This window comes from Lathyrus oleraceus, chromosome 6 (genome assembly GCF_024323335.1).
Source record: "Lathyrus oleraceus cultivar Zhongwan6 chromosome 6, CAAS_Psat_ZW6_1.0, whole genome shotgun sequence".
In the NCBI taxonomy this organism is placed as follows: Eukaryota; Viridiplantae; Streptophyta; class Magnoliopsida; order Fabales; family Fabaceae; genus Lathyrus; species Lathyrus oleraceus.
In genome coordinates this window covers 42,091,224-42,113,933 of record NC_066584.1, presented here as the reverse complement: position 1 = coordinate 42,113,933, position 22,710 = coordinate 42,091,224, and the positions used below count along the sequence as shown (strand labels likewise).

At 34.8% G+C, this 22,710-nt stretch overlaps 1 protein-coding gene across 2 annotated transcripts; it reads right to left on the bottom strand.

Annotated features, from left to right (window-relative positions):
- Positions 1 to 18,986: 18,986 nt before the first annotated feature.
- LOC127098635 (SUMO-conjugating enzyme UBC9) lies at positions 18,987 to 22,460 on the bottom strand. 2 transcript variants are annotated; one of them, XM_051037280.1, is made up of 5 exons: positions 22,128 to 22,460; positions 21,959 to 22,037; positions 20,004 to 20,131; positions 19,566 to 19,670; positions 18,987 to 19,350 (listed from the first exon to the last, which is right to left on the bottom strand). In XM_051037280.1, the coding sequence occupies exons 2-5, from the start codon at positions 22,026 to 22,028 to the stop codon at positions 19,207 to 19,209; spliced, it is 447 nt and encodes a 148-aa protein (XP_050893237.1). In that variant the 5' UTR covers positions 22,029 to 22,037; positions 22,128 to 22,460; the 3' UTR covers positions 18,987 to 19,206. The 2 variants fall into 2 exon arrangements, with proteins under 2 accessions (XP_050893237.1, XP_050893238.1); XM_051037281.1 differs by having other exon boundaries at positions 21,959 to 22,042; positions 22,132 to 22,296.
- Positions 22,461 to 22,710: the final 250 nt, after the last annotated feature.

The following is a 22,710-nucleotide window of genomic DNA, read 5'->3' as shown; positions in this document are numbered from 1 at the left end:
TTCCCCCTTTCTTTCTCTGGTTCCATGAACTACGAGGCTCTGACTTTCTCATTGCACTATGAGAATATGTAGGCATGAGGGCCCTAATCCTCCTTGAGCACTCTCTCTCTAACCCATTTTTTATTTTGCACGTACACAAAGATAGTAACACTCATCCAAGCAAAAAGCAATCAAAATGCTTCCCATGGAGTACCATGGATGTGAGGGGTGCTAATATTTTCCCCTTGCATAACCGACTTCCTTACCCGTTTCTTTTTTCCCTTGGGTTTTATCGATATTTTCCATTCCCTCTTTTGGGATAAATAAAGTTTAGTGGCGACTTTGTTGTATGTTCGATTATGCAACGCGTTCGAGTATATTCTGGCTAGCTTCAGTCATTCTTCAAGAACATACCCAAAAAGATTAGCCAAGTAAGCGCAATCCTCGTCCAAAATATGAGGTCGGCGACCCTCGACAGAACGAGAGCCAGATCCCGTCAGTAGAGGGCAGGCAGTCAGACCTGGAAGATTGGGTAAAGTCGGTAAATCTTCTACAATAACTTCATTTATGACTGGTTATATTTCCTGCCTTAGAAGTTGAGGTTGCGCTTCTTATCCATGTAACATGCATATAATTATGGGTAAAGTGAGTACATCAATATATGCAGATTAAAAATATCAAAAGTTCTGAAGGTTCCAGAGTTTACCAAAGATGTTTTTTTTCTCTCTTTTTGTGAACGGACTCCTATAAGCAATCGGACGTCAATAAGACGTTGTCAGAAAGATCCTCTAGACTATACATGTAAAAATGGCTCCCTAGAAGAAAATGATCATCAATACTTGGAGAACAGGTCGGCACGTTTGTCATCTACTCCGTTGTCGACGTCACAAACTGCAGCATGAGCTTCAGTGCTGACGGGGATTACCAAAAATAACTAGTCCTTAAACGGTTGTAGCTCCGGAAGAGGTCCAAAGTCATGGACAGTCTTTCTATATATAGAGATAAGGCGTCAGACTGAGGTAATTAGTTTCAAATTCAATTTCATTTCATTATTCTTTCTCTCAAACTGACTTTAGTGTTAGAATGCTAACATTGCAGATCCCCTATTCCATTGCTTCAAAAGTTGTGATCAGCCATCAACGTCATTTCTCCTCTCATTTCTAGTTTCAAAACGGAACAATATCTTAAAAAATTATAATAAAAAATAAATTACCTAAAATAATATTGTTATGAATAATTATTTAATTAATATTTTATTTAAAATTTAAAAAAAAATGTACATATTAAATTATAAAAAAAACCTATAAAAAATATTTATAAAAAAAACTGAAATAAACATGATCTTAACCTATATAAAAAAAATGCAGCTTTTATTTGAGTTTATGGGTCTTTTATGTAGGAATGAAGTACATGTAGCTAGTTATTTATACCTTAGTAGTGATTGCTACATTTACACATTTGTGAACAAGTTGCCATTATACTGAAATATAAATTATTAGTGACTTAATAACAGCATAACTTTTTTTTATTTTAAAATTTTAAAAATTGATTGATTTTTTTAATTTATTTTTTTAAGCATGGCATACCCAGGTACTTGTAGGGATCACAGAGACAGACTAATGAAAAACGATAGGTATGATTGGTACAGTTTTTTTTTTTTTTGGCCATCACTTATTTCTAATGGGTACCCTATACCCTTAGTAAGGTGTCGCTCCTAATAATTACCAATTTTTGGAGGAATTGGTTAATTCTCACTATTTATTTATTATTTTTTCATAAAAAGTCACACATACATACATTCTCACCTAACGTATACATTACATTAAGCATATTGACATGAATATGAATGTAGTAGGTATGGCCACAAGAAGGGAGGGGAGTATGTTGTCACATTTCACGCCTGCAAGTGAAAATTGAAACAAAAATATTCATTATGGGATGCTGGTCCATCACATGCTCATATGTTCCCACTAATTTAATTTTTAGGTTCTTTGAATGGCACGTGTATATATTATTATTATTATATACGGTACCATAACCTATTGTATTTGTGGGTCTAGTGTTGCTATGTGTGTGTCACCTTATTTATGTGCATAATTATAAGTTGAAAGTTTTGAGATCATTAGCACCCAAGTCCACCTTTATTTTTAGGCAAATGTTCACGCTCCCTATTAGATTATAATCATTTTATGTTTGTTTGTTGATCCTTTGCTAGTTTGTTGGGACCGTTAGGTTGTTAGCTAGGAAGTTATACCACTCTTATTGTAATGCAAGTCGTATATATGAATTTAACTTTCATATCTTTGAATTCGAGTTTTTTCATAATAGAAGATAGGAGAATGGAAATATACAAAATTGTGTAAATTATAAAAGGATTAGACTTATGAGTCATTAAATGAAGTTATGGAAAAGAGTAATTGAACATGGATTAAGAAAAGAGACTAAATCAATGATAATCAATTTGATTTTATGTTTGGAAGGTCGATTATGAAAGCGATTTATTCACTACAACGTGTGATGGAGAAGTATCAGATGGACCAACAAAACTTACACTTAATTTTTGTTGACTTGGAAAAGACATGTGATAGAGTTTCTAGAGAGATTTTGTGGAAAGCCTTGGAGAAGAAAGGAGTTAGGATTGCATATGGTGTGAAAAATGATGTCGGAATAACAAAGTATAATCGATTCTTTGATCGGCAAGAAATTCATAAGGATAGAAAAGAGGGAAGCAAGAAGAACACAATGAAATTGGTTATAAACTGTTATTCTTTACTTTCTCTTGGGAACAAGATTACAAGTGTTACAGAGTAGCAAATAACCTCTCTCGCCCTAATTAGGATTTGCGTTATACAATGATGAGAGACTAGTATGTTATTTATAAGAAAGCTAACACACTAAACTAATGGGTTTTTACACACAGATCCATTACACAAGGTAACTTAGAGAATAAGCTAACTTAAAAATTGAGCATAACAAACAGACCAAATTTGACATGCTAACAATCCTAGCATACTTCGACAACAGCATGTGAATGGACTTTGACGACATGCTAATGATCCTGTTGAATTATCAAACCAAGAAGCTACCATTCGACCATACTAGAGTTCGATCCAATATCTCACAAATCTCCACCTTGGAACAAACTTTATAACATCAAGGGAACACACTAACTTGCTTCATGCAGCTTTATCAACTGCATATAATGGAAAAACTTGCACCTTGGTAAAGTCTTGGTGATCATATCAGCAGCATTGTGATCTGTCGAAACTTCAGCACTTGGACTTTTCCACGCTCGATTACCCCTCTGATGAGATACAACATCACATCGATGTGCTTGGTTCACTCATGATAGGCTGAATTCTTCGATAGGTGTATAGCACTTTGACCATCACATTTAACAGTGATAACTCGACCTTGAAGCTTTATCTCCTTAGCAAAACCTTCAAGCCACAATGCTTCTTTCACAACTTCAGTAAGGGTGATATATTCTGCTTCAGTGGTTGATAAGACAATAACCTTCTGAAGTGTTGTTTTCCAACTCATTGTTGTGTCAAATATAGTGAACACATATCTAGAAATAGATTTTCTGGAATCCATACAACCTGCATAATCAGACTATACCCTTTGATTTCTGCTTTACTATTTTCACCACATGCTCCACCATAAATCAGAACTCTGTTCAGAGACTCATTTATGTACCTTAGAATCCACTTCAATACTTGTCAGTGAGCCTTTCCAGGATTTGTCATGTACCTTCTTACAAGACTTGCTGCATATGTTATGTTGGGTCTAGTACAGACCATAGCATACATCAAAGAACCTACTATGTTAGCATAGGATGATACTCATATAAGCTCTTTCGACCTCAGTACTGTGACACTGATGTGTACTCAGCTTGAATTAAGGGTTTACCGGAGTCACGACATGCTTTAAATTTGACATATCAAATTTGTCGAGAATCTTCCGTAGGTATATCTCTTGAGATAAGTATAATTTTGAATGCTTTCTATCTCTTCGGATGTCAATCCCAAGAATCATGTATGCAGATCCCAGATCCTTCATATCGAACTTCTTATTAAGTTCAACCTTCAAGTTCATTACATCCCCGACATTGTTTCTTGCTATGAGAATATCATTCATATAAAGCAACAAAATAACAAATGAATTTCCATGTCAAAATCTGAAGTAAACACACTGGTCGAACTAACTTCTAATGAAACCTATGTGTGCCATGAACTTGTCAAATTTCCTATTTTACTGTCGAGGAGATTGTTTCAGTCCATATAAAGATCTATTCAACTTGCACACATAATTTTCCTTTCCCTTTTTTGCATACCCTTCAGATTTCCTCATCAGGATTGTTTCATCTAGATCTCCGTACAAGAAAGTAGTCTTCACATCCATTTGTTCCAGTTCTAGGTCGAAGTGTTCCACCATGGAAAGTAACATTCGAATGGACATGTGCTTCACAACAGGAGAGAACACATCATTGAAGTTAACACCTTCTTTCTGAGTGAAACCCCTTGCGACAAATCTTGTCTTGTATCTTTTAGATGTCACTCATTTGGTTCTTTCCTTAACTTTGAAAATCCACTTACAACTGACTAACTTGGCTCCAACAGGTTTCTCAATCAGTTTCCAAGTTTGGTTATCATGAAGAGACTTCGTCTTATCATACATGGCCTTCAACCATTCAGTATTATTTCGAATCCTTATAACTTCCTTATAGTCTCTAGGTTATTCATCTAGAACCTCACTTGCGGAGATTAAGGCATGAGCTATGAGATATGCCCACCCAAGTCTTTGAAGTGGCTTGATGACTCTTCTCGATCTATCTCCTTCCAACAGGTAGTTATCGACAGTTTCCTCAACTTCCTCAGTATCTTTAACATCTTGTGTTTTTTCTTCGACATGATCTGGCGTACGCAATTCAGCATCGACATGCTCCACCTCAACATGAATCTCTTCTTATTCCATCTCTTCTTCAGATATTTATTCACTTCGACTAACGTCATCCATTTTCTTGAAAGTCATCTCAGCTTCATTGAAAACTACATCTCGACTGGTGATACACCTCCTATGACCTGGCTCTAGGCACCATAGCCTATAAGCTTTGACTCCTTCAGGGTATCGTATCCCATGAACATGCATCTTAGAGCTCTACGTTTGACCTTGTCTTTCCTAATGTGAGCATAGGTTATGCAGCCAAATACTCTAAGTTTGTCGAGATCTGGTGGGTGTCCCGACCAAACTTCTTCCGGTGTCTTCACATCTAACACGGTCGAAGGACATCTGTTTATCAGATATGTTGTTGTCGAAACAGCCTCTGCCCAAAACACCTTCTTTAACCCAGCACTAGTGAACATGCATCTAACTCTTTCCAAAATGGTTTGATTAAACCTTTAAGCCAAATCGTTTTGTTAGGGAGTACCTGCAATAGTTTTGTGCCTTGCAATACCAGAGGTTGCACAAAAACAGTCGAACACCTCATTGAAAAATTCAAGGCCATTGTCGGTTATCAACCTCTTAACCTTTTTGCCAGTCTAATTTTCGACCAGAGTCTTCCAACTTTTGAAGTTCTCAAAAGTTTCATCCTTAGTCTTATGGATGAATACCCATAACTTTCTGGAATAATCATCAACTATAGATAGAAAATACCTTACACCTGAATATGATGGACACCTTGCAGGACCCCAAAGATCATCATGGATGTAATCAAGGGATCCATGTGTTCTTTGTTTGCCTTTATTGAACTTCACTCTACAAGATTTTCCAAGTACACAGGATTCACAAAACTTCAGCTTTTCGACTTTGTCTCCATCAAGTAAATTTTGTTTCCCCAATTTGACCAAACCCCTTTCACTGACATGGCCCAATCTCATGTGCCAAATTCCTGTCTTCGACAAAGGTTCCATGGATGCAACATCTGTAGAACCACTGACAACTTCGTCCTTAAGGGTATACAAGCCTTGTTTCTTCACGCCTCTTAAGACTTCCTTCGACCCCTTCATAACTTTTAGAATACTTTTCTATCCTTGGAAAACATATCCTTTCTTATCGAATTCACCAAGAGAAATCAAATTTCTCTTTAAATCAGGTACATACCTGACTTCAGTCAACAACCTTATTGACTCATCATGGAGCTTGAATCTCACAGATCCAACATCTACAATGTTGCAAGCTTTATTGTTTCCAAGCAATACAGATCCACCATCTTGATCACATAGTTCCTCGAACAAGTCTTTGTTTGGAGTCATGTGCCAAGTTCAACCTGAATCCATAATCCACTCTTTACTTGAGTCTCCGCTTGAAACCACAAGAACATCATATGATTCAAAATCATCTTGAACAATGGATGCGTTTCCATTATCCTTACCTCTATGATATTTCAGGCGTTCAGGGCACACTTTTCTTGTATGACCCTCCTTACAGTGATAACATCGAATACTAGATGCATCACCAATATAAGATTTTTGTTGACTTTCACCCTTCTTCTTATCGAACTTGCCATCTCTCTTTGTGAATTTCGCCTTAGTCGACAGGCCTTCACCAGTCGAAGATGGCTTGTGCTCCTTTCATTCATTCAAATCCTTAGAATACAAGGTTGATTGAACTTCTTCAAAGGTCAGATACTCTCTTCCAAACAAGAGAGATTCTTTGAAGTGATCATGTGATCTGGGCAAAGCACACAACAGTAACAGTGCTTGATCTTCATCCTCGATCTTGACATCGATATTTTCAAGATCAAGAATCAGCTTATTGAACATATCCAACTACTAAGCCAGAAATTTGTCTGCACTCATCTTGAATGAATATAGAGCTTGCTTCAGGTAGAGGTGATCGACCAACAATTTGGTCATATACAAACTTTCTAGTTTCACCCATAACTTCGACGTCGTCGTCTCCTTCGAAACCTGTTGAAGAACCTTACCACCAAGGCTCAATAAGATGGTGTTGTGGGTTTTCTCTATCATAGTCGTTTTTTTGTCCGTTAACACAACGTCTATGGCTTCTGCTCCCTTCAACGCTTCTAAACAACCCTGTTGAACCAGTATGGCTTTCATCTTTAAGTGCCACAGACCAAAATCATTCACTTCGGTGAAATTTTCAATCTTATACTTTGTTGATGGCATCTTCTCCATGCTCACCGCACCAATTTGTTGTGAAAAACGATGTCGGAATAACAAAGTATAATCGATTCCTTTATCGGCAAGAAACCCACAAGGGTAGAAAAGAGGGAAGCAAGAAGAACACAATGAAATTGGTTATAAATTGATATTCTTTACTTTCTCTTGGGAACAAGATTACAAGTGTTACAGAGTAGTAAATAACCCCTCTCACCCTAATTAGGATTTGCGTTATACAATGATGAGAGGCTAGTATGTTACCTATAAGAAAACTAACACACTAAACTAATGGGCTTTTACACACATGCCCATTACACAATATAACTTAGAGAACAAGCTAACTTAAACAATTGAGCATAACAAATAGGCCCAATTCAACATGCTAACAATCCTAGCATACTTCGACTACAACATGTGAATAGACTTTGACGGCATGCTAATGATCCTATTGAATTATCGAACCAAGAAGCTACCATTCCATCATACTAGAGTTCGATCCAATATCTCACAGCATATAATTAAGTTATCCAAGATATGTATGAAGGAGTATCGACTAGCATGTGGAAACAAGGTGGAGAGACAGACAGTTTCTCCATTAAAATAGGTTTGCATCAAAGTTCAACCTTAAGCCCTTACCTTTTACCTTAATTTTAGATGTACTTGTGGAACACGCCCAAGATCTAGCACTGAGATGCATGCTTTTTGTAGATAATATAGTCCTACTTAGATAGTCATATGAGGATTTAAATGATAGGTTGGAGACTTGGAGATGAGCTTTCGAAATGCATGGTTTTTGCCTAAGCAGAAATAAGACAGGGTATATGGAATGTAAGTTCAACAAAATAAAAAACGTTTCTAACCTAGAGGTGAAAGTTGGAGAACATATTATCCCTCAAGTCACAGAATTTAAATATCTTTGGTCTGTAATAAAAAATGAAGGAAAAATATCAAGGGATGTAAACCATCAAATTCAAACTAAGTGGCTGAAATAGAGCGGGGCTTTAGAGATTTTATGTACTTAAAGGTACCGCTTGAGATGAAGGAGAAATTTTATTGGACTACGGTAAGACTTGGTGTTGTACATGACAAAATGTTGAGCATTTAAGAATTAACACGATAATACAATAGGTATAGAAGAGATGGTTGTGTTGGGTGTGTGGTAAGACTACAAATGATATGATTAGAAATAAAATATTAGAGAGAGTGTTGAGATAGCACATATAGTATAGAAGATGGTGGAAACTTAGGTGGCTTGGACATATAGAGAGAAGACATGTAGATTCAATGGTAAGAAGAGAAGATCGGATGGAGAAAAGTCAAACAACTAGAGGAAGAGGAAAACCTAGAAAGATCGTAAGAGAAGTTATTAAGAAAGATCTCTAGATTAATGATTTGGATAGAAGCATGATTCTGAATAAAACATTATAGTAAAAGTTGATTCATGTAACCGACTCCACTTATTGTGATAAGGCTTGATTGTTGTTTTTGTTGTATTATACCTGATATGCATCATAATTGATTTATACATGATCTGTAATTGAATATTCAAATTAAACATTAGCATAATTAATTGTTCTAAGGCCATAATTGAGTATCGTGCATGTTTACAACCATAATCGATTATACAACAATATGGGAGTATTTTTACCGGCATAATTTATTATGTAACAATCATAATTGATTATGGAGTGTGCTTATAGTTATAATTTGTTATGCAATTTTCATAATCTGTTACGAGGCCTATTTATTATCATAATTGATTTTGTAACCGTCATAATCAAATATTAACAAAAAATGTTTTTCTCTAAAAAAATCTTTTGAAAATATTTAAGATATTTTTATAAAACATTTATGTGTTGATATATTTTACTCTTGAGTCCCCTCATTAAAAAAATTGGTGCAATCTAATTCTTATGGAAAAATCGTGTGTCTTTCGATACTATGTCTTAACACTTGTCGAGAATCCCTCAAACATATCTTGAATAGTTTGAATATAGACAATCTTAATCCATTTATTCTCTATGGTTTTTCACAAAATATTTTTAGGCATTCTATCACACACTTTCTCCAAATCAACGAAAATTAAGTGCAAATCTTGTTGATCCATCTGATATGGCTCCATCACACATCGTAGTAAGTATATCGCTTCTATGATCGACTTCTTAAGCATAAAATCAAATTAATTATCAGTCATTTGAGTCTATTTTCTTAGTCTATGTTTAATCACTCTTTTCCATAACTATATCGTATGACGCGTAAGTTTGATCCTTCTATAATTTACACGAGTTTATATATCTCATTATTCTTATATATTAAAATTAAAATGTTTCCTCTTCATTCATTCATCTGGCAATTGTTTTGAGATGACCATCCAATTTTTGAGATGACCAACACTTGGCTTCAATCTTGACCAGGCTTCATGAGGTGTTTTGTAGTTCAACTTCTTTGTTGGACATCTATTCATGATGTACACTCTAATTGAAGTGGATTCATCTCATAAGTGCTTAGGCACCTGATTTTCTTTGAGCATGCTTCTAACCATATTCAAGATGTTTATATTCTTCCTTTCAACAATGTCATTGTGTTGAGGTGTGTATGGTGTTATCACTTCATGTGCAATCCCCTCCTTCTCACAAAATTGAGCAAACTCAACTAAGATATACTCACCACCACCATCAATTCTCAACCTCTTTAGGATCATGTTATTTTAGAGTAAAAGAAATCACATTTAAAAATGCAGTAAATAGAAAAATATATCGCAGGTAGATTCCTTTTATTACAAAAGAAAACTTCGGAATTACAAAAATACATTTTAAAAAGAGGTTTTCGGATAGCTTTTGAAACAAGAAATTGTAGGTAAATCTGAAAAGAAAAAAAACTTAATAAATAAAAGAATCTGTCAATAAATCCACAATTAATAAACATACGCTCCGAAATAAAGCTTCTTGACAGGATGCATCCAAACTTACTTTTGGAACAAGGAAAAACTGAATTGTTATAGAATCTTTAAAGAAATATATGAGGTGTACCATAAACACTCATTCTAATGCAAACATGTGTTCCAGTTTATGCAAGAGCCACCCTACTTACATCTCTTGCGTTGCCACTTTGCAAATGTGCCGGGGAAAGAAGGGTCTTTATTTATCTCATTGCGTTTCTTAAAAGGGATGAATGGGAACCGGTGTAGATAGCACCCATAACTTGATCATTTACTATCTAAATTTGTGAAACCTACGCCTGCTTGTTAATACTGCTCCAAATTTATTTAGAGTCAAAAGAAAACTCAAGAAAACTGGATTGAAAATTTCAAAGGAATTTTTTAATGCAATGTTTATGTTTCTTAACCACTAATATATATATATATATATATATATATATATATATATATATATATATATATATAATATATATATATATATATATATATATATATATATATATATATATATATATATATATATCTTCAGATTTTAAAGATACATTTTCGGAGGCACTTAAGACTCAATTAACGTTAAAATATTTCGGAGATGCATGCTCGAAATATTTTGGAGGTTAAATCGCGTCAGATACTTCTTCCTTATTTTCCATTTTGCTCAAAATCAACTCAAAGTCTCTTAAAAAAATTCATCATCAACTCAAAAATCAATCAACAAAGCTCAAAGGAACTTCAATCAACATCAGAAACGTCATTCAACCCCGAAGAAAAGTTGAAATTTATAAAAAAAAATAGTTTTTTATAAGTTTTTGAGTTTTTGTGTAAATGAGTAGAAATTGATGATTAAGGTTAGAAATGAGTAGAAATTGCATGTATGATACTTTAGACATAGTGTATTACACGTTTGTTGGCTGAAATGGATGATCAAATCAGTGTTTTTGGGATTGCATGGGTACATTGTCGTCATTAACGCAGCTGCTGAGTTGCAGAAAATTCTGGAGATGCATCTCCAGAATTTTCTTAGTATTTTTTTTTATTTTCTTGCTTGTGGTGTTGTTTTCCTGCATTAATTTTCTGTTTTACTTTAACTTGTAGGCATAATGACTGATAGACACGATAGACTGAGGCACGAGAGAGTTAGCAGGTTTCGGAGGCTCCTGATCCCTCTGGCCATGCAGCGCCATCTACTTCTAGGACTCGTGCTTCTCCATCTTCTTCTTCCTGTAGGAGATGGGATTCACCTACTGACGCATCACTCCCTTCATCCTCCTACAGACGCTAGATTTTCCATATTCAGGCGCCTGAGGTGCCTGGTTCACCAGTGGCATCTCCTATTGTATATGCTTATGAGTTAGTGTCACCTTCTACTGTTGATGTTGTTGATCCAGTGTCACCTCCGAAGGGTGAGGTTGTTGTGGATGCTGAGTTATAGGCATTTGGAGGAGGCCCTGTAGATTTGTCATTACTGCCTATGTCCATACTATACTGTCAGACATATATAGGACGGAGAGATAGCATTAGTTGGATTCATTCTTTTTTATTTACGTTAATTTTAATTGACAAATGTCTGACATTGATTTTTATTTTTTTCAGGAGCGTGATCCGTAGAAGTTTATTAACCACGGGCGAAAGATTACTTACTTGCCTCATCCGAATGAGGATTGGTTTTAGGAAGTTTTGTCATTATCTGGCCTGAAGGGTTTGTGCATGACCGATTATACTACGGTCAACCACAAGATGCTTAATGCATTCGTGGGGAGATGACACTCAGATACCTCTTCATTTCATCTCTCGCTTTGTGAGATGTATATCACACTCGACGATGTCTCGTGTTTTCTACATCTTCCTATCAGGGGGGACTTCTAAATCATGGGAGCATTACCAAAGACGAGGCACTCAAGATGATGGTAGACTATACGGGGGCTGATCTAGTAGAGGCGAGTGAGGAGTTGGATAGAACCAGGGCTTCATGCTAGGTTTGAATACCTGAAGAAGATATATACGACTGAGATCCTGAGAGCACAACATGTTACGGGTGATGATGAGCAGGTGGCACTCCATATATCGTATGCTATGAGAGCATACCTGCTATATTTGGTTGGCACTGTGATTTTTAAGGATAAGAGTGTGACTTATACAGATGACGTCTACCTATGGTACTTTGAAGATTTTGATCAGATCTATGAGTACAATAGAGGGGCATTTGTTTCGTCTACCTGTACTCAAATTTGATAGAGGGTTGTATGTGAAAGACGAAGCAGGTCACAGACAGCATCACACTACTGACGGTAATAATTATTGATCTTTTAATGTTTCTTTGTCATTTTCATTTCATATTTACAAAGCCATTACTGATAATTCGTGTGTTCCAAATTTTTCATTTCAGGCTTGAATCCTCCAGCACTTCCCACGCATCTTCGGTTAGGTAAGTGTATCGAGTTACACTGAGGATATGTCGCGTGCTACTACTTTTTCCCTGCTTAAAAGGAGCCAGGTGACTGAGCCTTTTAGAGTGTATCTTGATTGTTTGGTTGTCGAGGACATGCACATCAACAACTATGTCGATCACCGTGAGACACGGTCATTTGACGGGATAGTGTTACGCTCTGGATGGTTGGCCTACGGATCGCGTCTCACTGCTCCTCACCTTCTCGAGCGCATCATGTGGAAGTTTGGTTACACTCAGACCATTTCCATACAGATAGATGACATGTTTGATGATTATGAGAGTTTTCTGATACTAGAGGAGATTAAGAGTATCATAGTTGTGAGCGACTGGAGCTACGTCGAAGGGTATATCAAATGATTATTCAGGGTGTCACATTTGCACATGGTGCATGCTGCTCCAGGAGATTCGTCGAGGTCAGCTCATCAGGAGATACTATAGGAGAAGCGGACAGAGTTAGATCATGTTAAGGATGTATTGCTCAGATGTTGTTGCATTGTAGAGATTGCTTAAGCAGGCATTGACAGAGTTATCTTTTCTAATGGGTCTGATGTGAGACAGGTCTTATATGCCATCATGACGGAGACATGAGGGACATTGATGTACCGGAGACAGGGACGGACTGGGGGATTAATGGCCGAGGAGACCGATGACGTAGAGGAGTCAGAGGAGACATAGGAGTCAGAAGAGATGTAGTCAGACATACACAGTAGTGCATTGGTATATAATAGTAGTACTATAAATTGTATTTTATTTTAACATCATGCTACTTTATCGTTGTTCTCGACTTTTTTATATTTATTAGTCTTTTATTTATATATGACATTGTTGGACTATCTAGACTTATGTACGTCATTTTTTGCATATCGCTTGTTGATCCGCTGTCGCACACAGGTCAAAAATGAGTTTAAAAGTGTAGTAAAACGGAAGCGACACTCGAATGTCGTATCACAATGACTCTTGAATGTTGTAACCAAACGAATGAAAAGAAGATTTTTTTTAAGGTTCAAAACTTAAATCGAAGATGATTAAAGGTAAAAGCAAAATTGATAAATAAGTTAATCTATTATATCGATTTCCGACTTATCATCAATTCTTATAATTTCAATTCCCTAGCGGATTCAATCCCATTCGATTACAATACCCACTGACAAGCGCAAATTGATATTATATGATGTATGTTCCTAATTTCCAAATTAAGCAAACGGATTTAAGCAGACGCGAATTAAGCAAACGGATTTAAGCAGACGTGAATTAAGCAAATGTGACTTAATCAAACACGATAACGAAAAAAATTATGCTAACGTGATTATAGTTAAGGATCATACGAACAATCAAATTTAATCAACTCTTTCCTATAAGAAACAATCGAATTAAGCAAACGAAAGTAATCGAATTAAGAAAACGAGTTTATAGGAAAAATTGAAAAGAAATTGAAATTAAACTGAAATTAATAAAAACCTCAAAGTGCAATTCGAATACAACAGATCAGCTCTTTGGGAATTAGCTCTCCATGAAATCGTCTAAGAAATATTATATCATCAAAATTCAGAATTAGCATTATTATAGTAGTGAAAGACCTAATATAATAAAAGGCAAATTCGGGCCCTTATAGGATCCGACCCGAAAATTACAAAAACTAGCACAAACTAACTATTCTAATTAAGTCGGGAACTTCAATGAATTATTAGAGACTTCTGCACTCCGAATCAGCTTTTGGCTTCAACACAAAAGTTGTATCTCTTTCTCTTAGCTTTGCAACTCATGTTAAGTTATTATCCAAACAGTGAATAGATATCAAATAACCGCTAAAACTGAAAATAGCAAACGAAAATAGATTAAAGGTAATCATGAACTTAAATCTAAAAACATAATAAAATAGTAAAATAATCAAAATAAAGTAGATAAATTCTTAAGTACAATTATAGAAGAATGTGTATCAAAATGCACTGATCAAATTCCCCCACACTTGAACTTTTGCACTCCGAGCAAAATTACAATTTCAAAACAAAAGGAAAGAAAACAGAGCATGCACTTCCAAAAGTTTTCAATATATAAGGTACAAGCAGAATTCTAAGTCTAAGCTTCAAGAATATGGTGTTAGTAAGCAACTTTTTGTGACATTCAAAGCAGATAGGAAAACAAGTTACCAAAGAGTACATCCAAAAGCAGTAAGATCCTCACAGGATATAATTCACTCAACTCTCAAGTGTTTAGATTAACTGTTTACACTCAAAGCACAACATGAAAGTTAGTACTATCATATGCTTGAAAAAACTCTAGCATCCACAATTGAAATACATGCACACAAAGATCAAAAGGACTTTTATTTGGTTGTAACGTGGCCAAGGTAAGGGTGAGATAAATCCTAAGGGGTACTAGGCTAAAATTCAAAGAGACAAAAGAGACTTAAAAGAAACCGCGGGAGTTGAATTTACAAAATATTTCATTCACTTCAACAATTCTATAGTAACTGTTTTCATTCATATTTTTGTTCTCCTTTCTCTTTTTTTTCTTTTTTTTTCTTTTTTTTTCTTTTTTTTTCTTTTCATAAGGAGTATGTATTGACATGTATACATCATTCTTTTTTTTCATTCTTTTTTTTTCTTTTCTATTTTCTTTTTCTACCAACTTCTGAAATATTATAAACATAATTATTCAACCCCACACAACTCCAAACAAGACTCTTTCAACCTTTTGAATAGGGTGATAACATTGTTTTTTACTTCTCGGTTTGTAATGAGTTTTAAACAAAAAATAGATAATAGTCTCAAGGAGGTTTCAAACAAGGGATGATATTATTTCAGGGTTGGTTTTTTGACTAATTGGCTAAAAAAACAAAAAACAAAATTGTCTTTATCATATCAGTGTGCACAAGTAAATAACAGCATCAACAAGAGTCAATTCAAGTTCTAGAGACTAACAAACATGAGCGAATCACACAAGAAAGAAAGAGATGGATTTTTGTATGTTATCCATATAAGGCTCAAAATCTCACAAGGTTAATTGATCTATCACAAATGATATACAATTTAGAGTTTAGTCCTACCTATCATACTAAAAATGCACAACAAAATTTTCACAACACACCACAAGACTTTAGTCAAGAGAACAAAGAAAAATACTCATAATTGTAACTCAAAAACCAAAGGAAAAAACATGCAATTTTTTTAAAGAAAGTAAACAAAAACCAAAACAGAGAAAAAATAAAAACAAAACAAAGAAAACAAAATAAATAAATGGTTCTCTCCCCCACACTTAAAACATACATTGTCCTCAATGAAAGAACATAAATATAAAATAAGAGTGAGAGAAAGGAAAGAACACACCCGAGGAGTCAAGGCGGATAAATGATTGCATAAGCAGCCTTTCCCAAAGAGAGCTCTTCTACACCCTCTTCTTCCAAAGTCGGATTCTCATGGAGTAGCTTTGGATAGTGTCCATTGACCTTGAAATTTTGATTAGTGCATTTGCCTTGTATTCCAGAATCAAAGAAGAATCTTCGAAAAGTAAAAGTGTTGAATGGGCACGTAAAAGTGATCTCCTTTTTCACAACATCAAGAATCAAAGGATTACGGGGCTGTCTCACTACTTTTGTTTTATCTTTAAGTGAGATCTTATGCATACATATGGATGGGCTAATATCACGAGTATCAGCCAAGGTCCATCCAATTCCCTTCTTATCTTTCTGCTTAAGTTGAAGCTTTGATGAATAATATGAATTCTCGGGAAGTGGTTTAGGCTCTAAAGAAGGTGGTTGTTCAATTGATGGTATGTTTGGGGCAGCCGGGATGTCAAGAGCTTCAACTACATAGACAACTTCATTTACACTGTCACCCTGCAAGACATCATCAATCTCAGCACAAAGGTTAGTGTTAGTACAATCATCACATAAGTAAATATCATCAAAATCAGATAAAGTTGAAAAATCAGCTGAAAATAAATCAGAATAAGCTTTATCAACAACTTCAGAAAGCAACTCTATTTGAAAAACAGAATGCTCTTCCGCGTCAATCTTCTTATTTTCCAGTACTCTTTATGGGAAAGGGATTGGTGATACATACTTTTTTCCAACCTCAACAACAATAGAAGGTTCAGGTTTATTTTCAGGTGTTACACTAATTTTTTTTTATTTTTTTCTGGGGCTGGTTCTGTAACTTTTTTGGATCTCAAGGAAATTGCACTCACATTAGAGCCTTTTGGATTAACTATTGTTTGGGCATGCAGTTGGTTTGATCCTTGAGCTTGTTGCATGGCATTCATTGAAGTGGCAAGTTGTCCAATTTGTATTTGCAAAGTGTGAATACTATAATCTATTCGCTGCTGAAATTGGAGACTGTTTACAACCATTTGCTTGACAAGTTCCTCTAGTGAAGGTTCAGAAGGTGAAGAGGTGGTTACTTGTGGAGGGTTATATGGTGGTGGTGGAAGGGGTAACATCAATTGTTTCACTAAAGAGGTAAGTTCATCAATTCTGGTTTCTAGAGCTTTGTTGGAAGAAGAAACATTCATCTTATTCACACCTTTTGCTTGGACCACAAAATTATCCCTTGTTGTGAAGGGTTGGGAGTTAAGTGACATGTTCTCAATCAAGGATTTGGTAGCAACAGGATATTCAATACACAAAACATTATAATCAACATCAGGGGCAACAAGTTCTCTCAGAGTTCTTTGGTCAGCCATGTTAAACTCAATAGAAAAAAAATCAACAAACAATGAGAAAACACAACTAATTCAGCAATGCAGCAACAAAAAGAAAAATACCGACAATGTCCCTATTAAGAAAAAACAATTGAAATACGGGAAAAAAACTATTAAAATAAAAGGAAAAAAATACAAAAACACGAAAATTAATCTAATAACGTCAATTAAAAATTTTGAGAATTTTTTCGGAATTTTCTAAAACTATCAAAACAGAAAATAAATCATAAAAAATAGAAAAATAAAGAATTTCGGGTTTTTAGGACGACTTCCACTATTTAGTTTCTAAATAGAGGTTTTTTATCCTTGATTTTTTTCTACTTAATCGAAAAAGAATCAGAATAATTTGAGACAATTTTCTTAAAAAAAACATATTTTTTTATCCTAAAACCCAAAAAGACCATAAAACAAGAAAGTTAGGGCAAAAAATGCTAAAACACAACACCTATGACTATAATAATGGTTAGAGTATAATAATGGTTAAAATCTACAAGAGTCTCCGGCAACGACGCCAGTTTGATTCGCTGTCGCACACTGATCAAAAACGAGTTTAATGATAAAGCATACAAGATATAGAACAAAACATTGAAAGGGAAAAGACATTTTGTTGAAAATTAAGAAACCTCAAAGTATCGGCGGAAGCCGATTACAGCATATCAATCTTGTGAACTTTAGTTCTCCATGAAATCTTCTAAGAAATATTGTATCATCAAAATTTTGAATAGCATTACTATAGTAGTGAAAGACCTAATATAATAAAAGGCAAATTCGGACCCTTATAGGATCCGGCCCGAAAATTACAAAAACTGGCTCAAACTAACTATTTTAATTAAGTCTGGAAATTCAATGAATTATTCGAGACTTTTTGCACTCCGAATTAGCTTTTGGCTTCAACACAAAAGTTGTAGCTCTTTCTCTTAGCTTTGCAACGCATGTCAGAACGTGCAAAACGGCATCCCGTAGCTCAAGTTATGATCCGAACAGTGAACAGGTATTAAATAACCGCTAAAACTGAAAATAACAAACGAAAATAGATTAAAAAGCAATCATGAACTTAAATCTAAAAACAAATAAAATAGTAAAATAAGCAAAATAAAGTAGATAAATTCCTAAGTACAATTATAGAAGAATGCGTATCAAAATACATTGATCACTTGTATGGTTTAAATCTTTATCTAAATACATGTAAACAAAACATAACATGAAGAGTTATGTTATAATACGCTACAGAGATACATCTCCATAAAATAAACGGAGATGCATCTTCACTACAATAAACTTATAAAATGGCTTCTGAATTTGATGCATGGTATACATTTTAAATTGTTACGGAGATACATCTCCAAAATATTTTAACATTTAATCAAAATTTAATGCATGCGAAGATATATCTTCATAATCTGAAGTACATTTTAATATTTTTGCGTGGTGTATAAGTAACATTCATTGACAAATTCTCAAGTCTCAATCTCTTGGATATTCTCATAGTTCTATTGAATCCATTTTGAAGGAATTTCTTCGGACCGATCAATCCAATAGAGCACATAATATAAGTTTGATCAGAATTTTAAAAAATTTAATCTTCTTCAACACTAACTTAATCTTGGGGCTCGGTGAGAATATGAGATGAGAAACTCTCGTGACTTCTTTTTCAAGAAATTTGTATTTCAATGCCAAATCTTATCATCCATTAAATCTAGCAACATTATTTTCCTTTGAAAGCAAATATTGTGTAATTCTAAAACAAATATAACTGATAATAAAACAAGCCAAACAATATCTAAGTACAACATGAAACTATTAACACATAGGTTATAACATATTGAACAAACTTTTAATTGGGCTACATTTTCTTGTTCTCAAAGTAGCATTTTCCTTTTGCACAATACAAACATAACAAATTCACCCCCATTTCATTCTCAAATGAAGGGACCTTAATGGAAGTCAACAATTTTTCATACAAAGGCTATTAGGCCTAGACACTTGAATTAAAATTGATCTCCCTCACAAAAACCATATTAACCCATAGCATATTTCTGGGTCCAGCTTCTTGCAGTTGACTCGTACTTGTTCTTGTCTGTCTTGTACATGTGAGCGATTTCAGGAACCAGAGGATCATCAGGATTTGGGTCAGTCAACAAGGAGCAGATAGAGAGCAGCACCTATATATATGCAAGAGAAATAATGAACATATGGATAATGATTCGATGTAACTAAAAACCATAACATTGTGATGAATCCCTAATTCAGTAAATTCTGGTTGTCACCAAGTGTAAGAAACAATCACTTAGTTCAGAAATGTATTGCAATGAAGAATAGGAAGCTTATATAAAGGAACAAATGATAATCTCAGTAAATGACAAATCAATAAACAAACCTTGGAAATGGTAAGGGCAGGGCTCCACTGCTCCTTTAGTATATCAAGGCAAATGCTTCCGTTGCTATTGATGTTTGGGTGAAATACCTTTGTCCTGAATGCAACCTAAAAGATCACCATGCATAAAGAGATCAGATGAAATTAAGTACATGACTGCAATACTACATAGATATGTTTAAACATACAGCATGAATATACTAAGTCCTAACAAAAAGTTTCAACAGAACTGCACACTTGTGACCTTCGCCCTATCTAGAAAACAAATTGAGCATGCCTAAAATCCTGATCATTGTAAATAAATGAATTTTCAAATGACATAGAAGCAATCCAACAAAATAAAAGGGAATATGCTAGGCCACATTCAACAAAATAAGTTTTAAGAACTAAAAGAAGCTATGATTGACAAAACAGAAACAGACAAGAGATAGGCATACATACCTTGGGTGGCTTAAAAGGATAATCTGGAGGGAAATGGATAGTGACAAGGAAAACACCTCCGGAATAAGGACTGTCTGGAGGACCCATAATTGTTGCTTGCCAATGAAACATATCTTCAGCAACAGGACCTGCAATGTTTTGAAACAAAATCAAAATAAGATACACGCACATTTTTTTCAGAGTGCCAGCACAAACAGTGTACCTAAAATGACAGAGTGCTACAAAATGTCCCATTACCCATCAGGCCAATTGATACATTGACAATTGGGCCTGTTCAAACTACATGGTTACATTGGCCGAATCTATAACCAAATTAAAACCCAGTTAAAAGAATATGTATAATTTAGTATCAAATTATGATCAGCCTCATATCTCCTCTTCAACCATAACGCAGTTTATCCAATTTTCTACACAATTGGATATTTGGGACTAAGTTTCCTATCTATATATTCAAAACTTCGTCCCTCTTCTTTTCGCATTCTCTTATCTTTCTCAAATTCCAATAAAACCATCTCTCGAGAACCATTGTGTTCTGTTTTCCTTGTGCACCCCATCATTTGTTCTGAACTCACAATCGTGCAAGTAAACACCCACTCCCTGTCTTCTTTAGCCAATGTGGGACTTCGGTTTTTCCCGATAAGTGCCAACCCCCTTTTACTTCTGCTTTTACTCACTAATTTAGCCAAGGCAACTGCAGGCACCATAGAAAATGATGGCCACAATGATCTGCCATGGAAACATACAATACCATCTGGATTTAGAGGTGGCTGACTGAATTCTGCAATACCATGGCCTCAATTCGAAACACTTCCCATCAAGTCAACTGGTATCTTGACATCCTTTGAGAAATAAAAAGGTGAAATTCCAAGTTTGAAACAATGTTATCAAACTATACCATCCCACTTCTATGACTAAAATCATATGATTGCTTAGAAAGTAAGTGTTCTTCAGTAACATATCCGATAAATCCTACCAGGCCACTTATACAAAAATACACCACACAGTTGCTGACTTGCCACAACTAGTTATGCTAAATCCAAAATAAAAAACGAGTTTAAGAATATCCAGCACTTAAAATATCAAATATTTTTTATTCAGGTAATGACTGAACCCCAACCACTATCTAGATAAAATATATAAACTTACAACATTAATCAGAACCCAAAACTATGGCAAATATAAATTCCTTTTCTGCATAATCTAGTCACAGAACACACAGCAGCACCAACAGATGTATAATCTAAGCAATAGCAGGATCAGGTAAAAAAAAGATAAATATAACTTGAAATTTCTGTAACCCAAAAGCCTACATAGACACCAAACTACGGAAACATATAACGATATAAATCCACTCAATCCATCTTCAGCAACAACATCATCGTATCCTATAAAGTCACGCTCACACCAGCATGGAAACAAACAAACACTAACCTAATCCACAAATGACAGTAAAACCAATCTCTTAACATATACAACAATCAATCTAAAACAAAACAAAAAAACATAAAATTCTGAACATGCAATTACAATTAAGGTTTTAAAAAACGGTATGTTACCACAAAGAAACGTCGCGACAAAAGCATATCAGTAGGTGCCGATATCAGTACCGTTACTTCATATCAATACCGTGATTTGATGAAAAGGAAATAGTGGTTAATTAATTCACACCACTACACCGCAATCAGTATCCCAAAACACCTGTACCGACCGATATCGCTAAAGCCTTTACGCGATTTACGCGACAACAGCGTGTCCGTGAAGGTTATTTAAAACATTGGTTACAATATGTAATTTATCAACGAATTCCAAACTATAAACACACCAGAACCAAGCTTAAAATTGAAGCCAGTAAGAACAAACAGGCACCAAATATTTTATTTCAAAAAAAAAAGCAAAATATAATTAAACAATTAAATTACTCAAAACACCATGAGAAGGTTAAAAAAAACAAATACCAGCACTGCATGAAGTTGGAGGATCCTTCTGCAAATCCTTGAGTTCTTTCAAGATCCGCTTCGAAGCCATAGCGTAAACCTAACCAAATCAAAAAAAAAAAACAGATCGAAATCTATAAAATCAAAACGCAAATCACGAACTGAAAAACCGATCGTAGATATGATTTACCTAGGGAAAACGCGAGAGAGATCCTCCTTCGATTTTGCAACGAATAACGCGAAGACGATAGAAGGAATCTGTGATTGAAGAACGAAAAGGAGTTGTTGTGGTGTTGGTGCGTTTTCGGAATTTATGCACTTTTTTTCTTTTGTTCTGTGATTGGAATATTATTTATTGGTGTTAATCATTTTAGTTAATTGTTTATTAATTACAATTTGGATTCCAAATAATGACCGGTCATTGAAGGAATATTGGTAGGGTCCACAAGGAAGGAAGGGGCGAGGAAATGGACTAGATACGTATCAGCGCATTATACGGTGCTTTTTCGTCTTTGTATTTCATGCAATGAATTTAAACCCCCAAAAAAGAGAGAGGCTATCTTATCATCACCTTTTACCTATTTTAACAATGTATTTATACTGTAATTATACTGTCTAATTACGGTTGTTTTTTTTATGAACGATTGATTAAGTGACGTCTTTTAGAATGTGTTGAAATTATGTTAATTTTTAGATATTTGAATAATAATATTTTAATTATACAAAAATTATGTTAATCTTTATTTCTGCAAAAATTTAAGAAAATATTGTAT